Source organism: Acanthopagrus latus, chromosome 14, assembly GCF_904848185.1.
Source record: "Acanthopagrus latus isolate v.2019 chromosome 14, fAcaLat1.1, whole genome shotgun sequence".
NCBI lineage: Eukaryota > Metazoa > Chordata > Actinopteri > Spariformes > Sparidae > Acanthopagrus > Acanthopagrus latus.
Window position 1 is genome coordinate 5911960 of NC_051052.1, and position 25658 is coordinate 5937617.

General features: G+C 41.3%; 1 protein-coding gene across 2 annotated transcripts in view; it reads left to right on the top strand.

Moving 5' to 3' along the window:
• The window catches only part of ptprz1b (protein tyrosine phosphatase receptor type Z1b), a 68009-nt gene that overhangs the window by 34973 nt on the left and 7378 nt on the right, over positions 1-25658 (top strand). Inside the window, exons 6-21 of one of the 2 annotated variants that reach the window (XM_037121009.1) lie at positions 8743-8922; positions 10662-10813; positions 10930-11025; positions 11143-11209; positions 12151-12308; positions 13500-13650; positions 15344-15528; positions 16958-17084; positions 17169-17221; positions 17764-18246; positions 18460-18646; positions 19450-19671; positions 20545-22074; positions 23056-23200; positions 23318-23409; positions 23497-23582. In XM_037121009.1, the coding sequence (XP_036976904.1) occupies positions 8743-8922; positions 10662-10813; positions 10930-11025; positions 11143-11209; positions 12151-12308; positions 13500-13650; positions 15344-15528; positions 16958-17084; positions 17169-17221; positions 17764-18246; positions 18460-18646; positions 19450-19671; positions 20545-22074; positions 23056-23200; positions 23318-23409; positions 23497-23582 (3914 nt within the window). The remainder of the gene's footprint in view (positions 1-8742; positions 8923-10661; positions 10814-10929; positions 11026-11142; positions 11210-12150; positions 12309-13499; positions 13651-15343; positions 15529-16957; positions 17085-17168; positions 17222-17763; positions 18247-18459; positions 18647-19449; positions 19672-20544; positions 22075-23055; positions 23201-23317; positions 23410-23496; positions 23583-25658) is intronic. The other variant, XM_037121010.1, reaches the window with a different exon arrangement.

Sequence of the window (25658 nt, forward strand, 5' to 3'; positions counted from 1 at the left end):
TGTCATATTAGATCAAATGAAACTTAAGTGAAGCCATAAACATTAAAACGGAATCTGATGGAGGAGGAAGACAAATAGAATATTATAGTATCAAAATGATGAATTCATTACCGATCGAATTTATTACTTTTCTGTCCAATTTACTTTTCTCTCTGCCACTGTATCTTGCTCTCTGTCTCTGTTATCTCCTTTATCCAACTAAGCCTTACCCAGGGGCAATGCAGGATTGAATACCCCCCTAGTGCTTTGTCTGGGGAACCTTCACTCTCACATACACAGTTTAGATATGAATGCCTGTTCATAAACCCCGTCCTTAAACCATTTCTTAATGCTCTAAATGATCTGATCAGAAAGACAAGTGGAATGTGGCAGATACTAAATGATTCATATGTCCACATCACACTCTTAGTTGAATAGTGCAGTATTTTTCTTCATTAGCACAGAAGGATCATTAGCACTAGCCTGACGTGGAAGCATTAAAAGCTGTGTGACAGCTCCATCCAGCTAAACCTCAGAAGAATTCTTTATGCAAAATTTACACAAATTATGGCAATGCTAAAATGCTAATTTGGGATCTGTGTGAAGGTTGAGCAGTTTACATTTCTCTCACACTAATGTATTCACTGGTGTTTAAACATTAAGTGTAACCTTCACTAATGTTTAAAACATGAAGTGAAGGTAACATCAAAAGAACAATTTTCAAGCTACTGTAGCTGTTGTACTGATGCTGTCGCTGCAGTTTTTCTAAAATACAGGAGGGAGCAGAAGTCCAGACAAACATCAACAATGTGTAAAAAAAGACAACATTGCCACCTCATTCATTTCAATGAATTCCGCTGTGTTGATGCCGTGACAGTGCCGGTGCATATGTCTCCAACAAAAAGCGGCGGTGTCACCCAGCAATGATTTTAACCTGGCTCACGCATGCAAATACATGTCAAGTGTCAACACACTGTATTTGACAATGTACTGTTGTGATGCACTGAGTTGTAACATCCTAGCACATAATGTTGTGCTTTTTCCACTGGGCAGGGTTTAAATGTCTGATAAGTCTTCAAACTCAGGGAGATTGATTTCTCCAAGTGGTATGTCTGGATCATATTTTATCCCCTCTTACCTCAAGCAACACGCCCACGCCAACACATTTTTGTATGCAGTTCTGACTAAAGGACTGAAGGATTGAATATGCTCTATGCAATGCATGATCAGCTCGGCCAATGATTGGATTTGATATTCAGCATTTCTTTTTTTTTTTCTCTTTTTTTTAAAAAATTAGATTGCCTCAAAAGAAATAACACATGTATTAGTACTTTGTCTCTGATGCATGCAATCTGCAAAGTAACAAGTAACTAAAGTTAAATGTAATGGAGTGTCTAGTACAAAATGTATTGGAGTGGAAGTAAGAAGTAGCATCAAATGGAAATACTCAAGTAAAGGATAAATACCTCAAAAAGTCCAGCACTTGAGTAAATGTACTGAGTTACATTCCATCTCTAATAATACACACAAGTAATGTAATCAGTTCTTATGTACACGTTTATAATCATCATTGCAGTCAGTTGAAAGCGAGCCATCAGCCAGTCTTCATCCTGCAGTGGGTGTTATTACATAATTATTGCAGAATTGCAGCCGGAAGCTCTCAACCTGAATTAATTTCAGCCCTTGTCAGTGTGCAGTATTACTATGTCTTTGTTGACTTTACTATCACACTTTTAATTAGAGGACTTTTGTCCCGAGAGGGTCTCAAAGCTGTTGTAGAGACTTTCCCAATGTGTCAAGAGGAGAACACCGAAGCTTTGATCCCAGCTTTCTGACTGTCTCTCAGCCAGGAAGCTGTTCGGCTGTATTTTTTTTTTTTTTTTTCCCTTCCTTCTCTTATCTCCCGTTCCTGTCGTCTCCCTTTCTGTACACATGTGAATGTGCTCACCACCCACTATGTTCTCAACTGCTCTCTTAGTCACCAAATACTTCAGGCTGGCTACTCTTCTGCTCCAGTTGTTGCTCAGTCTGTGTGGCTGCCTCCTGGAGCCTTGTGGGAGACGTGAGGTAATGATGCAGAGGTGTGTGTATGAGCGCGTTCCTTCATTCGCAACGCTGTCCCCCATTTTCTTTCTTTGCTCCTTGTTTGCACCAGTCTGCGGCGGGGTTAATGGGTTCACACGACCGTGAGAGGTAACTGCGTGAACTGGGAGGATTTCAGAGTCTAAAAACTGATAGTCTTACATCAAGCCCATGTTTACCAACCCGGCCAGTCTTACCTGTCTTCCGTGACGGTCACAGGTGGGCAGATCAGGCTCTACGTTATACAAACATTTACTCGTAGGCAGGAGTAATCTCATTGGTTAAGGTGAACAACAGTGGGCGGGCCAAAGAGGCATAGATTTTGTGTTGAACGCTTTTTTTTTTTTTTTTCAGTGAACCGTCTCTGTATACGTTCAGATATACAGTTAATCAGTTGGGAGACTCAGACAGTTCAGTCAGCCATTGATTAATATTTAACTAACTCCATACGGAGAGTGTTCTCTCGCTCCGCAGACCTTTTCATATTCACACGTCTAGACGGAGCAGAGCTCACATGAAGAGCGTACGGGGGCTCTGATTCATATCCTGAGTCTTTTTTTTTTTTTTCTTTTTGAATAATCTGACAGGTCTGATTGTCAGATACGCTGGCTGCTGATGTGTGTGACAGTCCATCATTAACATTGTAGATCTCAGTGGATGACTGGTGTGTGTGTGTGTGTGTGTGTAGTCCTTTCTCTGCCATTCATAATAGATTCATTTAGTAGCTTAGATCTTGTCAGCCTCAGGCTCGCTCCTTTTTGTCAGTCAGTGTGTACTTGTGTGTGTGTGTGTGTGTGTGTGTGTGTGTGTGCGTGTGCGCCCATGAATGCATTCATGGACATTGATTCTGCAGAATAAAAATGACTGAGGTCTCCACTCACACAAAGGAACAAGTCTTATTTCTCTGCTCAGGCTTCTGCTGAGTTATAATCAAAGAGTTTTACTGCAAACTGAGAAACTGATTGAAACACATGACACCAGTTAAGACAATAAAGACTGAACAATTACTTTCTAATAGGAATTCCACCGCTGAATATCGAGGTTGTCGATAATAGGAACATTTATGTACCTCATACTAGTATCATGTTGGTTACTTAATCCAAAAAAATATTAGATTTCATCAACTATATGGCTTCCTATCCTCCCCCCATTTATTTTGAAAGTGTTTTTTGTAGCCTGTCATCTACAGTCACCAGGAGCTCTGGCGTCTTAAGCTCCACCTGCTTCCTGTTTGGTGTCATAAAGCAATCCAGCACATTTTCCTCCAAATAAGATGAGAAAACTCTCAAGACATCGATACAAGATGCAGTGTGAAAGTCACAGGACCAACAGGGAGGCTAAGTTAGCACTACCTTTCGCCAGCTAAAATGCTAGCATGGTTACTGCCGGCCACTGCTGGTTAAACTGATAATATAATTGTTATACAGTAAATGGCAAGAAACATTTTTTGTAAAGAGCTTATAACACAAGTTAGCTAGCTAAGATACAGAAAAGTAGCCTACTGACACCTACTAACAACATTAAAGATGCCTCCATTCCATTCAGGCGTACGAGTAGCCATACCGCTAAGCCAGCAGGCCCAATACCACAGCCCTGTGAGTGGGACAAGTAAGTGGCATGCAGCGTTTATTAAAGACAACTAATTACACCTGTGCTTTCAGTGCTATCGCTTGTCAATATGCTTGCTGTGACAAAGGTCTATTAGAGGCTGCTGGAGGCTAATTAGTGCTGTAATGATTTGTCAATTAACTGCTTAATGATTTATTGGGAAAAAATGCCAGACATTGTCATTCCCTGTTTCAGGTTATTAATTAAACTTCTTTCCTTCGGTTTTAGACTTTAGATTGGGCATTTCTGTCATCCTATATGCTAAACAGTTACTGTCAATAATCCACAGATTAATGGATAATGCAGATAATCAGTAGTTAATCCATCCAAATTCACAAAGTCATACATTTGGAAGCTTTTCGGGAATTTTTTTGGCCCTGTATGGTGAAATTAGGTTAAACTATCCAACTGCATGGGGTTTATTCTGCCAGCCTGACAATGATGCAGATTTAATAGCACCTCTGTGAGTTACACTAAATCAGCCACCGCTTTTTGCTTTTAATATTTAATACATATTCAGCTATTTTTGCCAGCCGTGATGCAAACATGAGCAGACAGTCCCCCCAAAAGTCAAACCCTACATTATTCAATTTGATAATCCTGCATGTTTTCTGAGCTGTTAGCTCGTCAACGGGAGTTTGGTTGTGCATGTGTGCTTGCATGCGTGTGTGTGTGTGTGTGTGTGTGTGTGTGTGTGGGAGCCTTGTCTCCATTCTGTTTGTCCTCCTCCTCTTGTCCCCTACATGTATTCTTTCTCCATCCCCCCCATGTATGTTTGCACTCTCTTACCTTTGTGTCCTCTGCTGCTGCATCTCTGTTCTCCTCTTTGTCCTTTATGCTCCTCTCTCATCTCACCTCTCACTCCCTCAAGAGTGAGGGTTGAGCTGAAATAATCGGGGTGTCAGGGGCGAAAAGAGCAGCAGCAGCCACATCAGGTGTAAATGGTTTCTGCCTGGAACACTTTAACACCTGGCTGCTCTTTTAACTGCTGCAGAGCACAAAGTTTCTTCAGAGTTTCCAGAGATCTTTACTTTTCTTTTATTTCTTTTGCATGTTACAGCTTCAGTGACAGAACATATTGACCATAATGTAATTTTTTTAACAAATCATAAGGTGAACCTCTGTTATTTTAATATTGGACACTAACAACAATGAGCATAAACTAATTTGTATAGTGAATGAATTTGACAACATCAGGTGTTCTGGCAGCATCAGCAGACTTTATTTTGGGACTAATCTGTAAAAGCAAGTGGAACTGAGAGATACGAAATGTAATTTCCATATTTAATCGTCTAAGTTTCACTCCTTGACTAAATGTGAGTGTGCGCGTGTGTGTGTGCAAGTGTGTGTTTATGGATTTAAATGAAGAGAGGAAAGTCTAGCTTCAGGGGATATTTTGTCTTCCCTTTCTCCGACCTGTCAGCTACTTGTTGCCATGGTAGCATTATGTCAGAAGATTAACTCAGTGTGTGCATGTGTTTGCGGTTACGTGTGTGTTAGGATGTGATTGATGTGGCTTCAGGGGCCACATGTGGTCATTGACACACTGACAATCCCCTGTCGTTTCCCGAGTGCACAGATGCACACATGTACAGTATGAACACTTTGATGCAAAAATATAGGTCATGACGGAAATGTGGAACTAACGAGATGTTCAGTAATACATACTGTAAAGATGTAGTAACACAAGATACATAAGGAGCATGAAACTGGTGCAAAACTGTCAAATATGACAATAATTCTGTTTTAATTTCTAATCACCTACAGTCTGTGTATTTCCAATCAAATGCCAAACATCAGCTTTATGATGGTGTTGAAGTAGCACTAGAGGTTGCAGATGGGTAAAGCTTTACTCATGAAACTAGAATTATATCCAGGAATAGCTTAGCATAAAGACTGAAAGCAAGGGGAAATGGCTAGCCTAGTTAGCTACAGTGATCAAGCATCAACCTGCCAACACCTTAAAAGCTCAGTAATTAACTTGCATCTTGGTTATTAGTTTGTACACAAATCGAAATAGTTTGTGGCTTTGTTACGTGCTGTGACTATTTTCGGTGACCAGCCCATAACAAGTAAATGTGTCTGGCTGCTGTAAGGTTTTAACAGCACGAACCCGCTCCCCATCTAACCGCACCTTGTCCTTTTTAATTTGAATGAATCAGGCTAGCTGTTTCCTCCGGCATGGTTCCGGACTAATGAATCTGCATGTACACCCTCAGTGCGCGGACAGCGTGATAAAGGCATTAATCCTTTCATCTGTAGGAAACACACTCTTTCTCATCTCGCTGTTCCTACAAAATCAGACATGCTCAATATCAAGCATAACACGATAGCGTGAATAACTTTAAACGGATGTGGTCACATGATTGAGAGCCAGCAGGTGTGTGCTCTTTGGATGACTTCAACACACTGTTACTGTGCTCTTTATACTTTATTTTAAAATGTGACATTTCTTCACAATAAACACCTGTTACCCATCTCCTTATTTACTCAGTGTTAGGCTAATATCTACTTACCCATGGCTACATTTAAGCTGGAGCTGCTGTTTGTTCCTCACACTCTGTACTGTCTGTTTGGTCTGTGTAGTCTAATTCTGTGGGTTGCTAAGAAAAAAAAATCTAAATAACAGTCCATGACTTGAAAAGCCATGACTTTTGACAGTTTGGTTGATGATTGTTGTGTGAAAACCAGCTCATGGTTTTTGACCAGCTTTAATGTTGGAACGCATGTCATTCTTCAGCGGCTACGGTAACACAGAAAGAAAACTGGACGACTGTTACGTGTAAACATTGTGTATGTAACTGGTTGACAACTCCTGTAAACAAAATGCGTCCAGATCCAAGATCTCTCTCTTTCTCTCACACACACACTCACACAGACCCACACAAACACACAGACATACACAGACACACACGCGCTACTAGAAAAGCAAACCCAATACCTGTTAAGTCATGTGTGACCAGTTACAGTTAAACCATCTGCTCTGACCTCATTAGACCCATTGTCCTTTCTGTGGACTGTATAACACACACACATACCGGTGACAAAAGACTCGTCCAATGACACGTTTCCATTATCCAGCAAGTCTTTGTTCCCCTCAGACAAAGTAGGTATGAAACCAGCTATCATGTGAGTCATAAGAACCCCTAAATCCAACCAAATTCTTGGTGATACTGCTTCATATTATATATCCTGAATATCCTGAATTTATGACAGTCTATACTTTTTTAATCTTTTATTAATGTAACATTTATATATTACGTTCATTATTGTCAGTACTCCAGTGTTCTACAGTGTTTTTATCGCTGTAATATTAGTCAGCATAATGAATGCAGTTCTGTCTCTGAGTCTTCCCTGACTCTGCCTGGAGGAATGTTAAGAGTGGATGATTGCATGCACTGTAAATTAGCACACCACTCATGCAGACAAGACAAGAAGCTTGCCGTGCTTGCGCAGCAGTTCAGCGTGTACGCAGGTACTTTAGACATGTGAATCAATATTTTACACACACGCACAAACTTCATGTCAATAAATATGAAGGCACTGGATTTATATTTATTTACCCCCTAAAAAAATTTTTAAAAAAAGAGTACGTACTGCTGATAGTGTGGCATGCAATACAACTACGACGTGAGCTCATAAATAAAGAATCTTATGGATGTCCCTTTTGCTTTTCCTTCGTTTGATTTGGGTTTTTTGTGTTGCATGTTTGGCTGCAATTCCAGCTCATCCCGATGCTGTTCGCACTCTTTTACATTATTCATGTGGAAAGCCTTGTTAAAACACACAGACACACACCCCCACGCACCCACACCACATCAATAAGTTTAAACAGAATTCATGCTGTGCAACCCTCTCCCCAATCAAAAGCACAATTGACAGGATAAATGTACAGAGAATACGAGACATGTATTCACAATGCACAACCGCGCGCGCACACACACACACACACACACTCATACAGCAGAGAGCAAGGATAAACTGTGACCTGAGGCCAACCAGTAATGTTTCACTTACAGTTTGACCATCTGTCCTCGTTAGAGCTGTACTCATTTAACACAGGAATACACAATTATAAAACATGTAGTACAGGTATATTCAGATAGGCACCCATAAATCATGACTACATTTAATGTTCGACTGCTTCTCTTTTTTATAAAGCTGTATGTACGTACGCCTGATTGAGTTTTATATGTTTCGATAGGTGTAGAAATCGGTACGCTTGCACAAGCTTCGTGTACATAATTATCCATAACCGGATGTAGAAAGGCCCTTATACATCCGTTTGTATATCCATACTTGTGCCAGCTCTGCCACTCATTGGACCATTTCAAAGAGAAGAACAGCAGGGACAAACAGTAAAACTGATTGCCATTCATCTGCAAGGTTCTCCAGCAGCATTTGAACAGCTAACATTTCATGTGACCATTATGCACAGCTGTAGCTATTTAAAGCACTGCGCTCACAATGTACCTGCAAACCATTAGCAGTAATATCTCAGTCATTATTATTATTAGATGCCAGAAGGATAATCATTGATTAATCTATAGAGCTCATATTGACACATTCTCTATACAAATGGCTTCATTAACCAGCAGCAGATTGTTCCAATGTGAATTAAAGAATGAGATGAAAGAATGAAAGAACGCTTTGCGGACTACACAAAAATGACACAATCAGTGAAATTGGCAAACAACCTACATAATCAGTGTTTTAACATTCTTCACCGTATATTTCTTGTCCATTTCATCATTTCACCCACAGCTGCTCTGAAGTGTGCTGCACATTCTTCCCTTATAAACACCATCTTATGTGCGGGAGGAGGCGTACGCATCACTTGATGCGCTTTCATGAATATGTACCGGATGTGTAACCGTACGTCTAATTTACGTGTTAACTTCTTGAGTGGAGCTGCCTGAGGGTGCGAAATTAATTTCAGTGTGAACTGACAAAGTTCTGTTGTATCGTATCGTGTCTTTATGGCCCCAGATTTTCTGCCAATGCCGATTTCAAATCAGCTGTCCACGAACATGTTCGTCTCCTCATTGAACTGCCACCCTCTCTCATATACAGGTACCCTGAGCCAGCGCAACTGGGGTAAGAGGTATCCGTCCTGTAACAGCGCCAGGCAGTCTCCTGTGGACATCGATGAAACGTTTACCCAAGTCAGGCTGCAGTACCAGAATCTGCAGTTTGAAGGCTGGGACAAACTGACGGCAGAGTCCAGCACCATCCACAACGACGGGAAGACTGGTGTGTTAATCTTCTTTCACTCCTCTTTATCTGCATTTCCTCGTGAGAAATACATCTTACCAATCCATCTGAATTTCAGGCATACTTAAGCCAGGATTAAAACCTTTTCCCAAGTGCAAGATTCTTTTGTTTTCTCAATTTTGCAGCTCAAGCCGTAGAAGCCGTGTTTGCAACGGCACCCGAAAATCGACAAGGAAATCAAACAGCAGACTGTTTCTTGTGGGGATGAGTGACACGTAGAGTTTTCTTTCAGATCCCACACGAGCGCGTAATAAGGCAGCAACCATAGGAGAAAGATACATTGTGCAGTAGATTGAATCTGGTGAAATTATTTGACATTATTCTCCTTTAACACGACATCTTAATCCCTAGACGTGGAAAGAAGCTTAACTTTCCAGATGCAGCGAGAAGATGATTCACAACTCGGGGGTTAATGAGAGACAGGAGCAGCGAGGATTTAAAGGACAAAGAGTCAGACAATGAAAGGGAGGGAGGCAAAGACCAAGTAATTGAGAGAGAAGCGACCAGAGGGACAGCAGTGCCGAGAGATCATGTGGAGAAAGAAGGACGATCGATGTCAAGAGGCAGAGATGAAACTGTGCAACAGAAAAGAGCCAACAAAGTAGCAAGAGGAACAAGTGTATGCATACAAAGAGAGACGGAGCAGGGGAGAGAAATGAGGACGATGTGAGGAGACAGTGAGAGCAAAGGCAGCGTGAGGAGTGATGTCTGGCCTGATAAACAAATGAAAACTGTCTGAGCTATCAGCACCATCTTTTCAATACAGCCTGGGCTCTCTTTGTGTGTGTGTGTGTGTGTGTGCGTGCGTGTCCTCCATACGTTAATGGTCCTGAGATTAATCATTTTTTTCCGTGTGAAGTCAGAGAGGAAATTGCGTATTAAAACAGATATAGCAAAGCTGGCATAATGTTACGAGAGAAATATATAGCTGGCACAGTCTCACTGAACTTGCGTGTTATATCCTGTTGCGAGTCAATGGTCTTCCAACAAAGTAAATCGAGCATCAGAACATTTTGATAAGCGATTGCTCTCTTACAGTTCACAAGTGCCTCCAAGGGGTAAATATGAATATGTGAAGTATTTTCATTGATATAAAAAGGATCATCCCATATTTTTATTTTATGAGAAAATGCTTTCTTTTAAGCGCTTACTTTCCACAGGCTCTCATGTAACTAGAACCCTGTAACAGCAAGGATAAGATGATATCAGGCCCTTTATTTTTCTTTATGTGGGAATGATATGTAATATGTTTATAGCTTGATTTGGGTGCTTCCAAATGACCAGTTAATGTAGGTCTAGATATGACATGTTGAAGATGGGAATGCATTTTTAATAGCCAAAAATATCCATATTTAATGCATGAACACATGAACATATTGAACTTGTAGCAGCCAGACACTGTTGTGTTCTTTTTGAGGGGGAGAATCACCATCTCGCCAGTTACTTAGTGCCAGGAGATCCAGATTTAGCTGGGTGCCCAGGCTGACCACAGCTGAGTAGTGAGGTCTGAAAGGCAAAGCCCTCAAACCTATATTAAGCCTGATGGAGGAAAAGTCTGACTCCGGGTTTCTTAAAACACCCTCAAGGGACCAATGGATGAACTTCATCTCAAAGCACTTGTACATTAGTTTCAGCATTTGGCCAAGGGAACCATTTTGGCTCTTTAACGACATGAAGGTTTATATGAACCTTGAATCTAAAGTGTGTGTTTGTTTTAGTGTCCATCAGTGTGGAAGGGGAGTTCTTTGTGAGCGGAGGAGGGCTGAGCTCCAGGTTTCGTGTTGCCAGAATCACCTTCCACTGGGGCCGCTGCAATGCAACGTCAGATGGGTCTGAACACAGCCTGAACGGGATGAAATACCCTCTGGAGGTACAGAAATACACATAATCCATGTATCTATCCATCAACATAATTACCGTTCGCGTATGTGTTACCAATGAAGCCTGAGTTCAGCTTACCTCTATCTGCTTTTTGTTCTCTTTCAGATGCAGATCTACTCTTATGATCCAGCTGTCTTCCCAACTCTGGATGATGCCGTTAAGGGAGGAGGGAGGATCGCTGCCTTGGCTGTGCTCTTTGAAGTGGGTCAAACTGTTGATTTGAGCCTGAGTTAGAGATCAGTCCCTCCCTCTCTAAATGGTCAGAATAAAAGTCTTCTATTTGTTTTCGTCTGTGAAGCTCAAGCTCTTTTTCCACAGATCAGCCTGGACGACGACGAGAGCTTCAGTCCCGTTATAGAAGCCGTCAGCACTGTCAGCAGGTTTGGTAGGTTACCGCTAGATACTGCCTCTGGGTGAAAATGAACGTGTGTCTTCTGCAGAGAATGTAGCTGGGTGCAAGCAATTGGATTTTTTTTGCCGTTATCCGATATGCATCCAATTTTCCAGCTCTTTTTTTTCCACTGATTGCTGATGCTGATACACGGGACATATTTTTCCACCTAATTGCACAGAACATAGTGTCTCTCCGGTAGTGGAACTAACATATTATTCTGCCCACTCTTATTGTTTTGTGCGTCCTGCTTGGCCTGCTGCCACCGTGACCCGACCCCAGATAAATGGATGGATGGACACTCTTATCACGATGGCCCACTGACAGATACAGACATTCAGTTCTTTTTCACTCGGCACGTTCACATTCACTGTTTTGCTTGTGCATATGTAAAGCATCATCTTATCAGCCTGTCCGATCGGCATGAAATTTCATTACAGGCTGATATTTCAACGTCTCAATGTTATCGTGCATCCCTACTGGTGATGTCACAAAAATGAAAGTCAGATAAGTATTTGAGCTCCAGTTTACCAGACAAAAAAAAATCTGTTTAAATCAACAGAATAATGGTGTCCACAAACAAAAAGCAAGCTGTGATGTTTGTTACCAACTATGATTGAGGTCAATATCCGGTAAAACCAGTAAATACATGTTTAAAGGTAAATCAAGACATTCTACAGATTGACATTCATTTGAGACAACACATTAAACTTTCAAAATCAGCACAGTATCAACAGAAATATGAGGTCACTTAAATGTCATTAAAGTGAAAATAAGAAGTGGATTTCACATTTCACGCTTTTGATGAACATCCTGATGCGTCACACACACGTTCAGAATGCTTGGTCCCAGGTGTTTTTACAGACTGGGACAAACTATCTATTATTTGTGGTCACATTTTGTTGTTCTGATGCCACTTTTGTTTTTCTTACCAGGAAAGAGCGGCTCAATGGAAGCGTTCACCTTACGGTCGTTGCTGCCCAACAGCACGGATAAATATTACATCTACAATGGCTCGCTAACCGAACCTCCCTGCTCGGAGACAGTGGAATGGATCGTCTTTAAAAACACGGTGGCCATATCAGAAACACAGGTCAGTGAGAGCTATATTGGGTCTCACCATTTCAACTCTGAAGCAAAATCAAAAGGAGCTTACGAATCCAGATGCGATAGTCTTAAAATGGCATAGCTGTCAGTGCTTTTTTTTTTCTTTTTTTATCGAAAAAAAGGAATCAGGGATGTGGAGAAATATGACGCCCATAGTTTTATCACACACACACAAACACAAACACACACACACACACACAGGTGTCGTCTACAACTTACAAATGCTAATTTCTTCCTAACACCTCAACTTGTAGAATAATGTTTTAATGTTCATTCACTCTTTTAAGCTGAATGCATTAAACTACAAGCACATTCAACTGCCACGATACTTCTTTTGAAGTCGGTGACGGCGGCTCTAGGCACTAAATTGATGTAGCATTGTGTCTGATGAAAGCCTGCAAGCTTTGTGATGCAAATGTTTAATTCTTCACACTGAACGCGTGCAGTCGCTGTGTTTCAAAATACTGAAAATGATAAAAGTTTATATTGGATTTTTTTTGTTACATAAAAAATGTAAAAACATGGACTGTCATGGACATTTTTTCAAATGGCGTTCTGTCAGCAATGCCTGTAGTGTTGTAGTCTGTTTGCTGGTTTCGGGTCAGTTGTCTTTGACATCTGTACGCGAAACAAAAACAAAGTGTCTGGCTGAAGTGATGCAATGTGAAGGGTTTAGTCAAAATGTAAGCCTACAAGAATAAGGTTTTTGTTGTGGCATGATTTAAAAAAAAGACCCATCGCGCACTGTAACGTTACTGCAGCTGGATTCCTGGCTGAAGACCCTTAAGGACGTATGAGGATGAAATCATCTGCGTAATAATTATCAGTTACGCAGCAGATTTAATGGAGAGTGAATGAGGTCATGAAAGTGGTTGTGTGTATGTTCTGTGTGCATATTTACGCGTGCGTGCACGTGCTTGTGTTTGCCTGCGTTTGCGTGATTGAAACGGGGGTGGCAAGGCATGACACGGGCACATCGCAGCACCAAAAATAGAGCAGCACTGTCTCCCTTCCTCCGTCTGGCGCCAACACAAACCTCTTAAGCAAACGCACACTGACTAGCATCAGTGTTGGTTTTATTTTGGCAACTGTGTGGAAAACAGAGGAGATGCAACAGACTTGTGTTTATTTTTCCTTGTTTCAGTAGCTACTTTTCTTCTCCTCTCTGTGTACCCAGCTGGAGGTGTTTTGTGAGGTGATGACGATGGAGCAGGCCGGGTACGTGATGCTCACCGATTACCTGCAGAACAACTTCAGGGAGCAGCAGCAGCAGTTCATGGGTCAGGTGTTTGCCTCGTACACCGGTGTGGAGGACGTGCGAACGCCCAGTACGTGCAGTTCACTAAATATACCATTCAGTTACTTTACTTTAATATGAATACTTTCTTGTTAACACCATTGTACTTATAGATTGCATAGAAAGCAATAATGTCCAAATGAGGGGACACAGCTGGATGCAAACACATAAGCACTTCCTCGCACGTGGGCATGTTGGTGTTGCACTCAAAGTTTATGGCATGTCATTTAACCTAAAAACATAACAATGAAAAATAGAAAGAATAGATTCAAAAGAGCTATGACGGTTAATCAGTAAATGAGTTTTTATATGACAAAAAAGTCTTTTATTCAGCATTTTTTTTTGGGTTTCTCTTTAAACTGGCAGACAACTGTAAAGAAGTGCTTTTTTGTTTCTAGCTGCTCAAAATGAGAGACCCTGCAGCTTTTATCTGAAGCTTGGGTTTAGATAAAAGAACTGATTTCCATCCTCTGACCCCTCTGCTGCCTTCACGTGTCTCCTCTACTGCTGCTCTCAGTTCTCTGTTTTGTTTTCCTTTTAATCTCCTCGCCCTCTGTGCTGAGCCTATTTTGACACGGGAGTGGGCTTCAGTGCCCACAGGCCATCCAGCAACATGCTAGGTAGAGAGCTGAGAAATGTAGGACATGCTTTGGTTACAAGCTTATTCTTGTTCTTACATGATTTTTACCTTCTTATGGTTTTGGGTTCAAGTCATTGGTTTGGATAACACATTTACACCGAGCTTAATTGGATGCTGTACTTTGTAGTCCTTTGAGCTGGAAAAAGTCAGCTTTCCTGCTCACCATGAGTCTTAACTCAGTGCCAGAAAGTGATTTTGGAGCAGCGGAGATCTCAGCAGACAGGTGTTGGCTCAGACTCTGGTATTGATCAACCAGCAGATGCATGATGTTATGATTTTGTACCACACACACAAAAAAAATCTTCCTCATCAGCCTCAAAAGATTAACACCTTGAATCTCAACTTTTCCAAAGCTCTAAATCTTTTCACTAATCTAATTTATACCAAACTTTTAGGGCAGCATTGTGGAGAAAATTGACTCAACCCCTCCAGGGATCAATAGAAATATTACATTACATTTTTTTTTTTGCCATGAGTGAAAATATTGCCCATCCTCTGCCTCTTCTGTAACTATAACGCTGTCCTCCACGGTCGGCCCAGTCATGATCATCAAAAGATGTAATTCACAATGCTCTCCATCTTCATGAAGTCGACCCTCAAGTAAAGTGGGTCTTTTGGGTTGCTAGGCAGCTCGACTTTGTAGTTCAGTGCCCCTGCTCCTCTCAGCACAGGCAATTTATTTTGCAGCTCTTTTTGAAATTGAAATAAAGTATTCAGAAATTCAGAAAGGTTCTTTTTGCCTGTAACAAATTCATGCAGTCAGACACACACACACACACACACACACACACACACACACACACACACACACAAACACAACCACTCATTGCCACTCTTGCCTCCTGAGCTGGGCTTTTTAAAATCTGTTGCCGTTTTCCTCCGTCGTCAGTGCATTTGATTGACATCAAATTACCGTCAGCAACACTGAACTTAATGTGTGATGCTGCACTGCGCGGGTTCATGTTTACATGTACCGTTGTACCTTTTCCTTTCATGCTTTTCATCTATTTCTTTCAGGCTTTTTAAAGAGTTTTCTGCCACATCAACACTGATCAAGTACTTTTTTTCTTTTTTTTTTCTCCAGCCTGCAGCTCAGAGCCGGAGAATGTTCAGGCCGACGCCCAGAACGACACGACCATCATGGTCATGTGGGAGCGTCCGCGCGTAGTTTACGACACAACCATCGACTGGTACACCGTCACCTACCAGAGGCTGCAGGGCCGTGACCAGAGCAAGCAGGAGTACAGGACAGACGGGGACCAGGACGTGGTACGATAGAGTCTCATCACATCTGTGGCCAAAACTGATGAAAACATCACATTCCAAACATTTGTACACTCACCTTTGACCCATTACCTGCAGTCCACACATGTACGTTTGACCTATAAATACATAATAGATGGAAAATTACAGTCATTCCCTTTTTTCCTGCAGCAAATTTTCAAACATAATTTGTCAAAATTGCGTTCAATCATCCGTCTACTCTCACTGTGTGTCTCTCACTGACACATTACAACTGAAGTAATTGACTGATTGTTGGTGACAGTCAATTTTGGCCTCTTAACGGGTCATTGAGCATCCCTTAACGTGACCAGCAGTATCTGTGCATGTGTATTTACATGTTTGTCTGCCAGAGGGTGTGTATGTGCACAAGCCTTTTTGCATAGATGCAAACAAGTTGTCAATAATCAGACCAACATAAGTTACATAATAGAAAATGTAAGCGCCACCTTTTGTTTGCAGACCTGACATTTGTGCACACAGGTGCATAAATTCTTTTTGGTTCTGATCTAGTCTTTTCGTGCCGATTTCTTTCAGTTTGGGTTTGTTGGCTTTCTTTAGGTTTTGTTATTTGTGTTGTACTTGTTTTCTTTAAAGGCTCTTAAAAAACATAAAAAACAGTATAATTCCTTTGAGAGTTTGCTTGATTTACAATACATCATACATTAATATCTCAAGATATAGACTCACGAGGGAATTCTTCTTTAAGATTGGCTCATACTACTGTAGTGCAGTTATGGCTATATTATGATTTGACGCAATCAATAGAGATGCAAAAGTCCATAATATAAAATACAAAACCCAAGGTGGCTTATACACAATAGTTATTAGCATATGTGCAACTTGAAAGTATATTAGCTTTGTAAATATCAAATACAGCTTGGTTAGTAGACACGCTGAAAAAGACTAAAAAGTAAGGACATTTCACAGCATAAATATTTAAATGCATTATTCTTAGAGTTACTTCTGCAGGCAGCAGGTGGTAAGATTATTGAGTAGTTCAGCTGCTTGATGATGCTGATCTTGAGCTCGTAGGTAAATTCCACTGAGGCAAAACTAGAAATAAATGGGAGTTAAAATAATTTTATATTATGTTTTTCTCTCCTAAATGACGAAATAATAAAGCACTGCTGAGGCAGTTGTGACAGCTTAACACCACGAGATGCGAGCAGAGAAACAGACGAAGGGAGTTAAAAGTGTTAGAGATCTTAGCATGAATGCAATCTTGACCAAACACAGCAAAAAAAAAGATATAACAGACCAAAGCCAGTCATCAGCAGCTCTAGATAATATTTGCAACAATATCCTCTTTCATAAAGGTAATAGTGTTAAATTACACCCAGTTCATATTGCATTCAAAGTAACACATTTCTAGCATGAGTGTTTATGAATGAGCTTGAACTATGTGATTTTACAGGGTGCCATCATCCCCAGCCTGCTGGCCAACAGCAGCTACGTGGTTCAGGTGGTGGCTGTTTGCACCAACGGACTCAGAGGACGATGGAGTGACCAGATCATAGTGGACATGCCGTTAGAAGACCCTGGTACAAACAAATATACAGATAAACTCGCATAAAGTACGAGCATACATTTTATCTGCCATACGTAACAGTCTCTCTTCTCTGCAGAAAGTGATTCAGATCCTGTCGCTGTCACAAAAGATCTGGAAGGCAACAGGGAGGTACGACCTGACACCACTCTGCATGTTGGAGCTCATTTTGCTGAATTATTTTTCAGGGATGAAGTTTGCCTCGTGTTCAGTCTTATCAGAAAACCTAATTATTATGCAAATAGTTGTAATTATGTCAGTAGAGGCTCGTCGCTGAGTGTTTTCCGAAGAGGATAGAAGGTTATAAGGGACTTTCCAGCATGTTAAGGAGAGATTAAAAATACCCAAAATAGGACAGTAATGCCAACGGGTTTTTTCTCACTGAGAGAAGCAGCACAGCCCATGCCCCTTGCTGCATGAATGGAGATTATTTTATGTCTTATTATCAGTTAATTTGAATGTTGAAGAAGTAAACAAGACCACTGCACCACAGTGTCTTTGGTAGGGTATTTATATTCACTCATTTAAGGAGGAAGCAGCAATAATATTACAGTCTTTCCATGTTTCCATTTATTCCTCCTTTAACAAGGTCTAGCCCTCTTAATCGCATATAGTTTATAACCAGACATGTTGTGACAGATCTCCACACACTCGTGATTTTTCCACTGTGGCAGGTCTCATCCAAAGCCAGACCAGAGAAGCCAGAGAACCAGAATCAGGTGGATTCGTCTGCAGAGGACCACAGCCCAGTGGAGGAGATCCCAGTGGAGCAGACCAGGGTTTACCAAAATCAACCAGGTAGCGAAACTCAGGAAAACCCGAACCTCCCGGTCCGGGTCGGCACCCGTCCAACCCCAAAGAGTCCCTCAGAGTCAGCCGTTCTCCAGAAAACTCGACTCAACCAGAATGTGAAAAAGAAACCAGGTCGGAACAAGTCTAAACCCGATGATACGGATCAAAACTGGATTGATGATGATGAGAGGATTCTGACGCAGCGGCCATACACAAATGTGGGTTTCGACGGCAATGGTGCAATATGGGTAACTGATGTCACAGAGCAGCCAGGGTTCCTGTTTCCAGTTGCTCGGTCGACCACCCTGGCGACAATTCGCCGACAAATTACAGAGGAGGCTTCGCTGTCAGAGTTGCCGCATCAGGTAGTAAACACTAAACACACTGTCTTGTTTTTTTTCACAATGCTTCAACTGCCTCCGTCCTTGAAACCGATAACTGTAACCCATGATGTTGAAACAAATAATTGGAAGACAAAGTGGAAATACAAAGTTGCTTGTCCAAACACTTCTTCTCATGTCCTTGAAGTTTCCTCATCCATGAAACATCCAATGTTTTTGTGGCCCTTGTACTTGCAGTCAGGTGATAATGGTCCGCCAGACCAAGCCGGTGAAAGCGGCCGCCCATCTCCCCAGTCGGACCTCTTCACCCCTCCTGTGGGGGACATCCAAGTCACAGATGTCTTCTATGAAGACACAGTTAACACCTCGCCGCTAGAAACCACAACCATTGCTTCAACAGTGTCTGCTGCCGCTGTGTTGCCAGGTCAGATTTGCTTGGAAGAGATTTTTCTGTTTACCAGCAACATCTTGGTTTGGTACTGCAGCTCTATGTGCAATGCCGGGGAGGAATTTAAGCTCATAAATATTTAAAAAGGTACCAGCAGAATATTTTCTTCCACTGGACACTTGCCAGTGATTCTGCTCAGATTAACACCAGTGTTAACACTAACATATTCAGAGGGTGTGTTGATGTTTTGTATATAGAAATTGGAACATTTCACAGATGTTTGAATATAGCCACTGCTGGTTAACCACTGTAACTAATGACTGTCAAATAGCTGCTTGTGTATGATGTTTTAAGTTTATCTTACAAGCCCAGTAAAGGATGCGAGATGCACTATTCAACTAATCATCACTCTCATTTCAATACTACATGTTTTATCAGCAGTTTTTAATTTTTTTGCATATGTGATCTTAAATTCTTAAAATTACTCAAACTGGTTTTCTTCCAGTTTGGACTTTGTTTGAAAATGCTCTTTTCCCGATCTTGTTTTTCTAGTTTTTCTAGTTGTGAGTTCTTTCATTCTTTCATTCATCTAAGTTTTCATGTGATGTGATATCGTTGCATCATACAGCAGGACTTTTAAAACAAGACATCACAGTATGGCATGTCGGATCATCAGTCATTTGTGTCACATATGCCACATCATGCCGTGACGTTATTCCATGACACGTGACATCATCACATCAAATAACATAACGGCTCACGTTACGTCACCATGAAAAATCACATCACCCTGCACGTTGCTCGATGTCGTCATTATGTACATGTATTCTGTCCCACAGGTAATAAAGCGACTGAAGCCTCCCCGCCAGCCTCAGAAGACAGTGATGCCTCCGTGAACGAACCTGTGCCAGAAGACATCACCTCAGCTCCCTCCAGCCCCTCCTGGATCACGGCGAGGGCGGCGACCGGCAGCAACACACTCGCTGAGTCGGTCTACAAATCATTCACCTCCTCCTCTCTGCTCAGGGTGCTGATGCACACAACCCAGCCCATGTTTAACGGTAAGTTGAACACCTAAGAAGCATAAATCATATACTGTAATGAATGTGACCTTCACTTCCTATAAAAATTGGTTATGCATTTATAATATAAGGCATTTTAAAGAGCCAGCAGCATGGCATAAATAAATGTGGGTAGACAGCTGGACTTAATTGCGGTGGATGATTGCCTGTCTCCTCTAATAGCCCACTGCTGTTTGGCTAATCACATCATGGTGGCATGTTGTATAGTGGCACGATGTAGATAATGCTGTTGGTGGTGGTGGTAATGAAGATGGTTGATAGGAATAAACTGGCATTGATGATGATTAGAGTGATAATCAGCAGCTGCTTCACTCTCTGAACTGGTTCCGAAATAAAATATGCTTCGACTCTTCCTAAATTCCTGCAGCACATTATGACTCTATATGAGGTCATATTTTTTTCCCAGCTCCTCATAATCTACTTGAGTCGACTCAAGCTCAGCATCTACTTTTGGGGTTCCTCATCTGGGTCTGCATTCTTTTCTGTGGCTCAGTGGCGCACTCTGGTGGTGGTTTTATTCTTCTGTCCTTCGCGGAACGCAGGAATCACCTCATCTTGAGGAGGCTTTAGCTGTTCTTCTTCACCACGCTGATTTGTGACGTCTCTTCATTCAGGAGCTCAATAAATAACGTCCAATTCTTGGATCTTCTTTTGAATTTTGTGTATGGTGTGGGACTCGATGATGAGTGAAAATTCAACCTTTACTTTGTCTGAAATTCTCATTCATGTTCCTCATCTGCCGGGTCCCTTTCTCACCTTTTCTTTCATCTTTTCTCGGAGTGATGAAGTGTCATTGCTGCTGTCGTTGAACATTTTTTTTTTTCAAACTTTTACTTTGGCTTTTACTTGCAGTGAAAACATCCAAAGCTGAGGACTTAGCTTTTGATCAGTCTTCTGGCTTAACAAACTCTCCTAACAGTCTTGGTGGAGTGATGGTCGAGCCTGCAGTCTCTGTCCTAGATGGAGGATTCTCTGCCGACGGAGATCCATTCAGTGTCGCGCCTCAATCGCTCAGCCTTTTTAATGAATACGCCGGCAATATCCGTCCTTTTCCTTCCCTCCCTGAAGATCAGAGAAGTGGCATTGTCTTTCATCATAAAGCCAAGTCCTCTGAAGAGCACTCTATCGTCCGTCAAATCTCTACCACTCTGGGTCCTCGGGATCGCTTCATCACCACTTATTCCATTCCTCTGTGGCCTGGTAATCCCTTGAGTACCATTAAATTATCAGAAGCAAACACAGCTGACGGAAGGAACCCAAGTGTTGATGGTCGGGTTCAAGATCTGAATAAGTTGCTACTCCCCAACGAAAGAGAAGATCAAGAGGAAGCCAGGGCGGATGGACGTACAAAGTCCAACCCAGGCCTGTCAGCTGAGGGAAGTGGATCAGGCTCTGGCCTCTATAGCAACAGGTTAAATCAGGAATTGGGTGGAGTTACGACAGTCAACTACATATCTACCTTATCTACTATTAACTTCCAGGTAGATAATACCGGGAAAAAGAGTAGATCAACGGGTATAAAGATGGATAGTGAAACAGATGAGGAGGCAGGAAGCAAAATAATTGGCAAGAATGAAAGTGAAACAGTAGCAGAGGATGAAAGTGAGCTAAGTAGCGAGGAGGAAGAGGAGGATGGAGAAGGAGAAGCAGTCAGTGCCACGGGGAATCAGAAATTGAGGAAAATGGTTGATGAAACAGATGAGAGTGCCAGACAGCTCAATAGCACAGCAGGTTGTGACACGCTGAATGACAAAGAGAGAGAAACTGAAGTTGAGACTGTAATGGGAACGGTAATGAACAGTGGGGAGGAAATTGAGTCAGATTTCAGAGTTTTTAGCCGGCCTGTGAACATCCACGGCTCTGGAGATGGTGGAGAAAGAGAGGAAGGCGGACATGGAAAAGGAATGAACGTCGGTGGTGATAATGACGGTGTCGAGGCTGCGGGCGGAACGAAAAGTGGTGACGGAGGTGATGGAGGGGAAGACGGCAGGAGAGAAGATGCGTCTGGCAGAAGAGATGGTCTCCAGCTGTCTGTCAGCCAAGATGGACCTACAGCAGAGCTCCCCCTGTTTGACAGCAGTGAAGAAGATGGAGACGGTGATGAACACAGTGAAGACGAGCGAAACTTAAGTCTTGACAGTCGAGATGTTTGGGGTAAATCTACTCTTGAGGACAACAAAGAGCGAGATGGCGACGGTAAAAGACTGAAGATTGAAGGAGGCGGCGAAGATGACACTGCGGCTGGAACCAAAGAGAGTTCACAGCAGCCCCAAAGCGTGGACAGGTTGTTGTTTGATCCTGCAAAGAGCCCCGTGTTGAGGCATCATGTCCCTCTGTTCACACTGACAGATGGCAGCAAGGCCACAGACGAGCGTATGGAAGGTAAATGTTTGTCAATGCTCAGCTTCTCCTCAGCTCTGCCTCTCTGTGATACAATGTAACACTGCAGTTAAGTGTTTCCCTCTCACAGACTTCTTTCCACACCCATAAGGTAACATCAACCTACCCAGTTTCTGATAAGTAGTGCTTATTATCATTAAGAACTCATCAGTTAATGCTACTCAGGGCTTATATAATCAGTATTCTTATGGTAAAATGTGTGTAAATGGAAGGGGTTTTATGGAGCATTGTAGTGACTCAGTAATTTGTTTTTCCTAATGGCTCCATCATGTTTTACAGCCACAGTGCGCGGCTGTTTTAAGTTCTGATAAACCCACAGTATACAAGTCGTCGGAGCAACTAAAAAAGCCAGGTTTCCCTTGGAAGTTGGCAGACACTCAGACGGAGCTAAAAGGAATGTGGATGTTGGTTTTTGGGTTGCTTGCTAACATGTTGATCAAAGCGGCTTTATAAAGTGATTACCTCGGTCCTTGAGTGGCCAGAAAATTCAGTTAAAGCAGGTTCAATGTGTGGCAGATTGTTTTGCCTCGGAAGGTTTGAGGAGCAGCTGGAAATTGTTCAGTCACTGGACTCGAGACTTAAATTAAACTTGGATCAAAACAAGCTTGAAATCTGTTGTTATGCTCTTTTCTTTCAACTAATTTTTTTCTCCCTTCTGCAAAGTACTGAAGTTCTTGAGTATAGAATATGTAGGATTACATGTTAAATACATTTCATACATTTTATAATTATAAATGATAACTCAGTATTATTGTATTTTATATTATATTCTTATATATTTATGAACGTTTAAGATCCCTTTTTGACCTTGGAAACAGTCTCACCAAAATATCCAGTTAGCAGTGTTTTTTTAAGCTATGTAGCATCATTTTTCATGGAATTTTTGTTTTTGATTTACAAACAGACTTTAACGCTGCAGAGATCATGACACTGACACCATCTCTCTGGCTCCGTTTCTCTCAGAGGGCAGCAACAGCAGCCATGAGTCTCGGATCGGGCTGGTCGGAGGTGTGGAGAGGGAGAAGAGGACGGTCATTCCTCTGGCTGTCGTCTCCACTCTCACCATCCTCTGTCTGCTGGTACTGGTGGGAATACTCATCTACTGGAGGTACAAACACACACACACACACACACACACACACACACACACACACACTGGGTCGATATCTGCCAGGATCAATGTCGCCTGTGTGCCTCACAGAATTCTGATGTGTTTGCGTCACAGAAACTGTTTCCAGGCTGCCAATTTCTACCCAGACGACACTGCATCACCTAAAGTCATATCTGCTCCATCTACACCCATGTTGCTGGCCACAGGTAACACACATGCAGAAGGGTTTTATTATAAAGAGTTCGGAGCCGCAATATTAAACGCCCACTAAAATGTTCACTCTGTGGTTGCAGACGGTCACGAGCCGCTGACAGTGAAGCAGTTTGTGAAGCACGTAATGGAGCTGCACACCACCAACACCTTCTCCAAGGAGTTTGAGGTGAGCAGAGTGTTCTTAATTGTAATAGAAAACAATACCCATGGAGAGGAAGATACACAGCTATTAGATATTTTGATGAAGCTCATCCAGTAAAAGATTTTAGAATCAGCATAAAATAATTTATACTTGGTTTATGTGTGTAAGTAGACAGTAATGTAACTCATTTGTCATAGCTTCTTAATGCTTTTCCATATCTCTATTAACATCATGTTCTTAAGAAAATCATTCAGCACAGTGATGACGTGTAACTTTCATGCTCAACATGTTGTGCAACAGTACACAGGAACGGGGGTTTGATAGTAATCATGGCAGTGCTACTTGGCTCCTAGACTATTTGAAATATACAAACACACCAAGTGGAAGGCAGCCATTACAAATGGATGTGCAGGTTCTGATCGATTAAAACGATGAAAACTGTCAGGCAGGCAAACCCTTCACATAACATTTTATATTATGGTACTTAATAAAAATAGAGAGAGATTAAGGCTCTTATAAGAGTGTCACTTACATCAGTAAGATTTTATAATACCACTGAATCAGAGTTAATAATAAGACAATAAAGATTTTTGTTTTAAGATATATGTAAGATATTTATATGCACATATAAGAAGCGTGTTAAGTGGGAACATTAATAACACATTTATTGTGTTTAACTAAGTCACCTATTATACCACAGTTAACACTTTTAGGTAGCATCTCATTTTACAGGTCTGGAAATTTCATGGTAAGTAGGTCGTAATTACCAAGTAACATTCTGGAATATGTTTATTTTTATTTAAAATGTGATTTAAATTGACCCCCAGATTATCACAAAATGACCTTCAAAATGTATGATTAAATTACCCCGACATATTTATTCATATTATTCTAGTGTTTTGGAAAAGCAGTCAATAAATGGTAGCTGGTATTTTCTTTAACAGATTTCCAGGAAACCTTCAACAGGTTTCTGCTTAACTTCTGCCGATCATGCCATTTAAATTTGTTTCTGTCTCATCCCTTCAGAGGATCATTGATTATGAAGGTGTAGTTGTCTGTAATTAGCTATGTATGCTAGCTAACTACAAAACAATTGACATTTAGGAAAATTGTTCCAAAGTTGGACTATATCTGCTGAGGTGTTAGGAATTAGTAAAAACATGTAGATTGTTTAAACATTTAGTTCAATTTACTGACCGACAGAAGTTGGGCAGAAACTAGTTGGTTCAGCAGTTTGGCAGAACCACTTTGAAGTTTCCCATAAATTACAGACTACTTAGAAACTGCTTATTGGAAAATACCAGGCTATTATTATCAAATTATATTGGGGTAATTTTCTAAGAATTTTGATGTAATCATTGTGGTCACTGGGGGTTAATTTCATAGAATTTTGTTTGAAATGATCACACACCATGAAATCTGACCTGAGAAATGAAGTAAAATTAACGTTTTGTTGTTTTATTAAGATATATACTTTATTATTCATTTATTAGCTGTTAACTGGGAACTTTTGAACAATTAATTAGGCTTTGCAGCTTTGTAATAATAGTATAACAATGATAAAGAACTCATGAGGTTTTATTAATGTTCTCATAGCTGTCTATAAACTGTTGACAATGGCCTTATAAGAGCCTTATTACAGATTATCTTACACTTATTACAAGGACCTTAACATAGAGCGTTACCAATCATCATCTGTGTTCTAGAAATGTCTCATGTGGCGTATGGACATATCTTAATGTTGTTGGGTATTTTAGAACAGCGCGTGGGTTAGTTCCAACAGCAGGCACATCTGCATGACATTAGTCACCTCTGTTTCCTAGCATGAACCCTCTGAGTAACACACACAGACAGGATTAATTCAGGTATATTTTTATATCATGTAATTGCAAACGCATTTGTGTGTTTCACCCCAATTTGTTACAGTGATTTTGACTTCCCTGTAGCTGCAGCGACAAACCTACATTTTACATCAAAGCCTTGGAATGTAGATACGTGCTAAGCTTTTTGTGCGTACAGTACGCACAAAAGATATGCCGTAATTTATATGGTAACACATAGTTAAATATGGTCTTAAAGTCCACAGCTCAGTTGGAAATA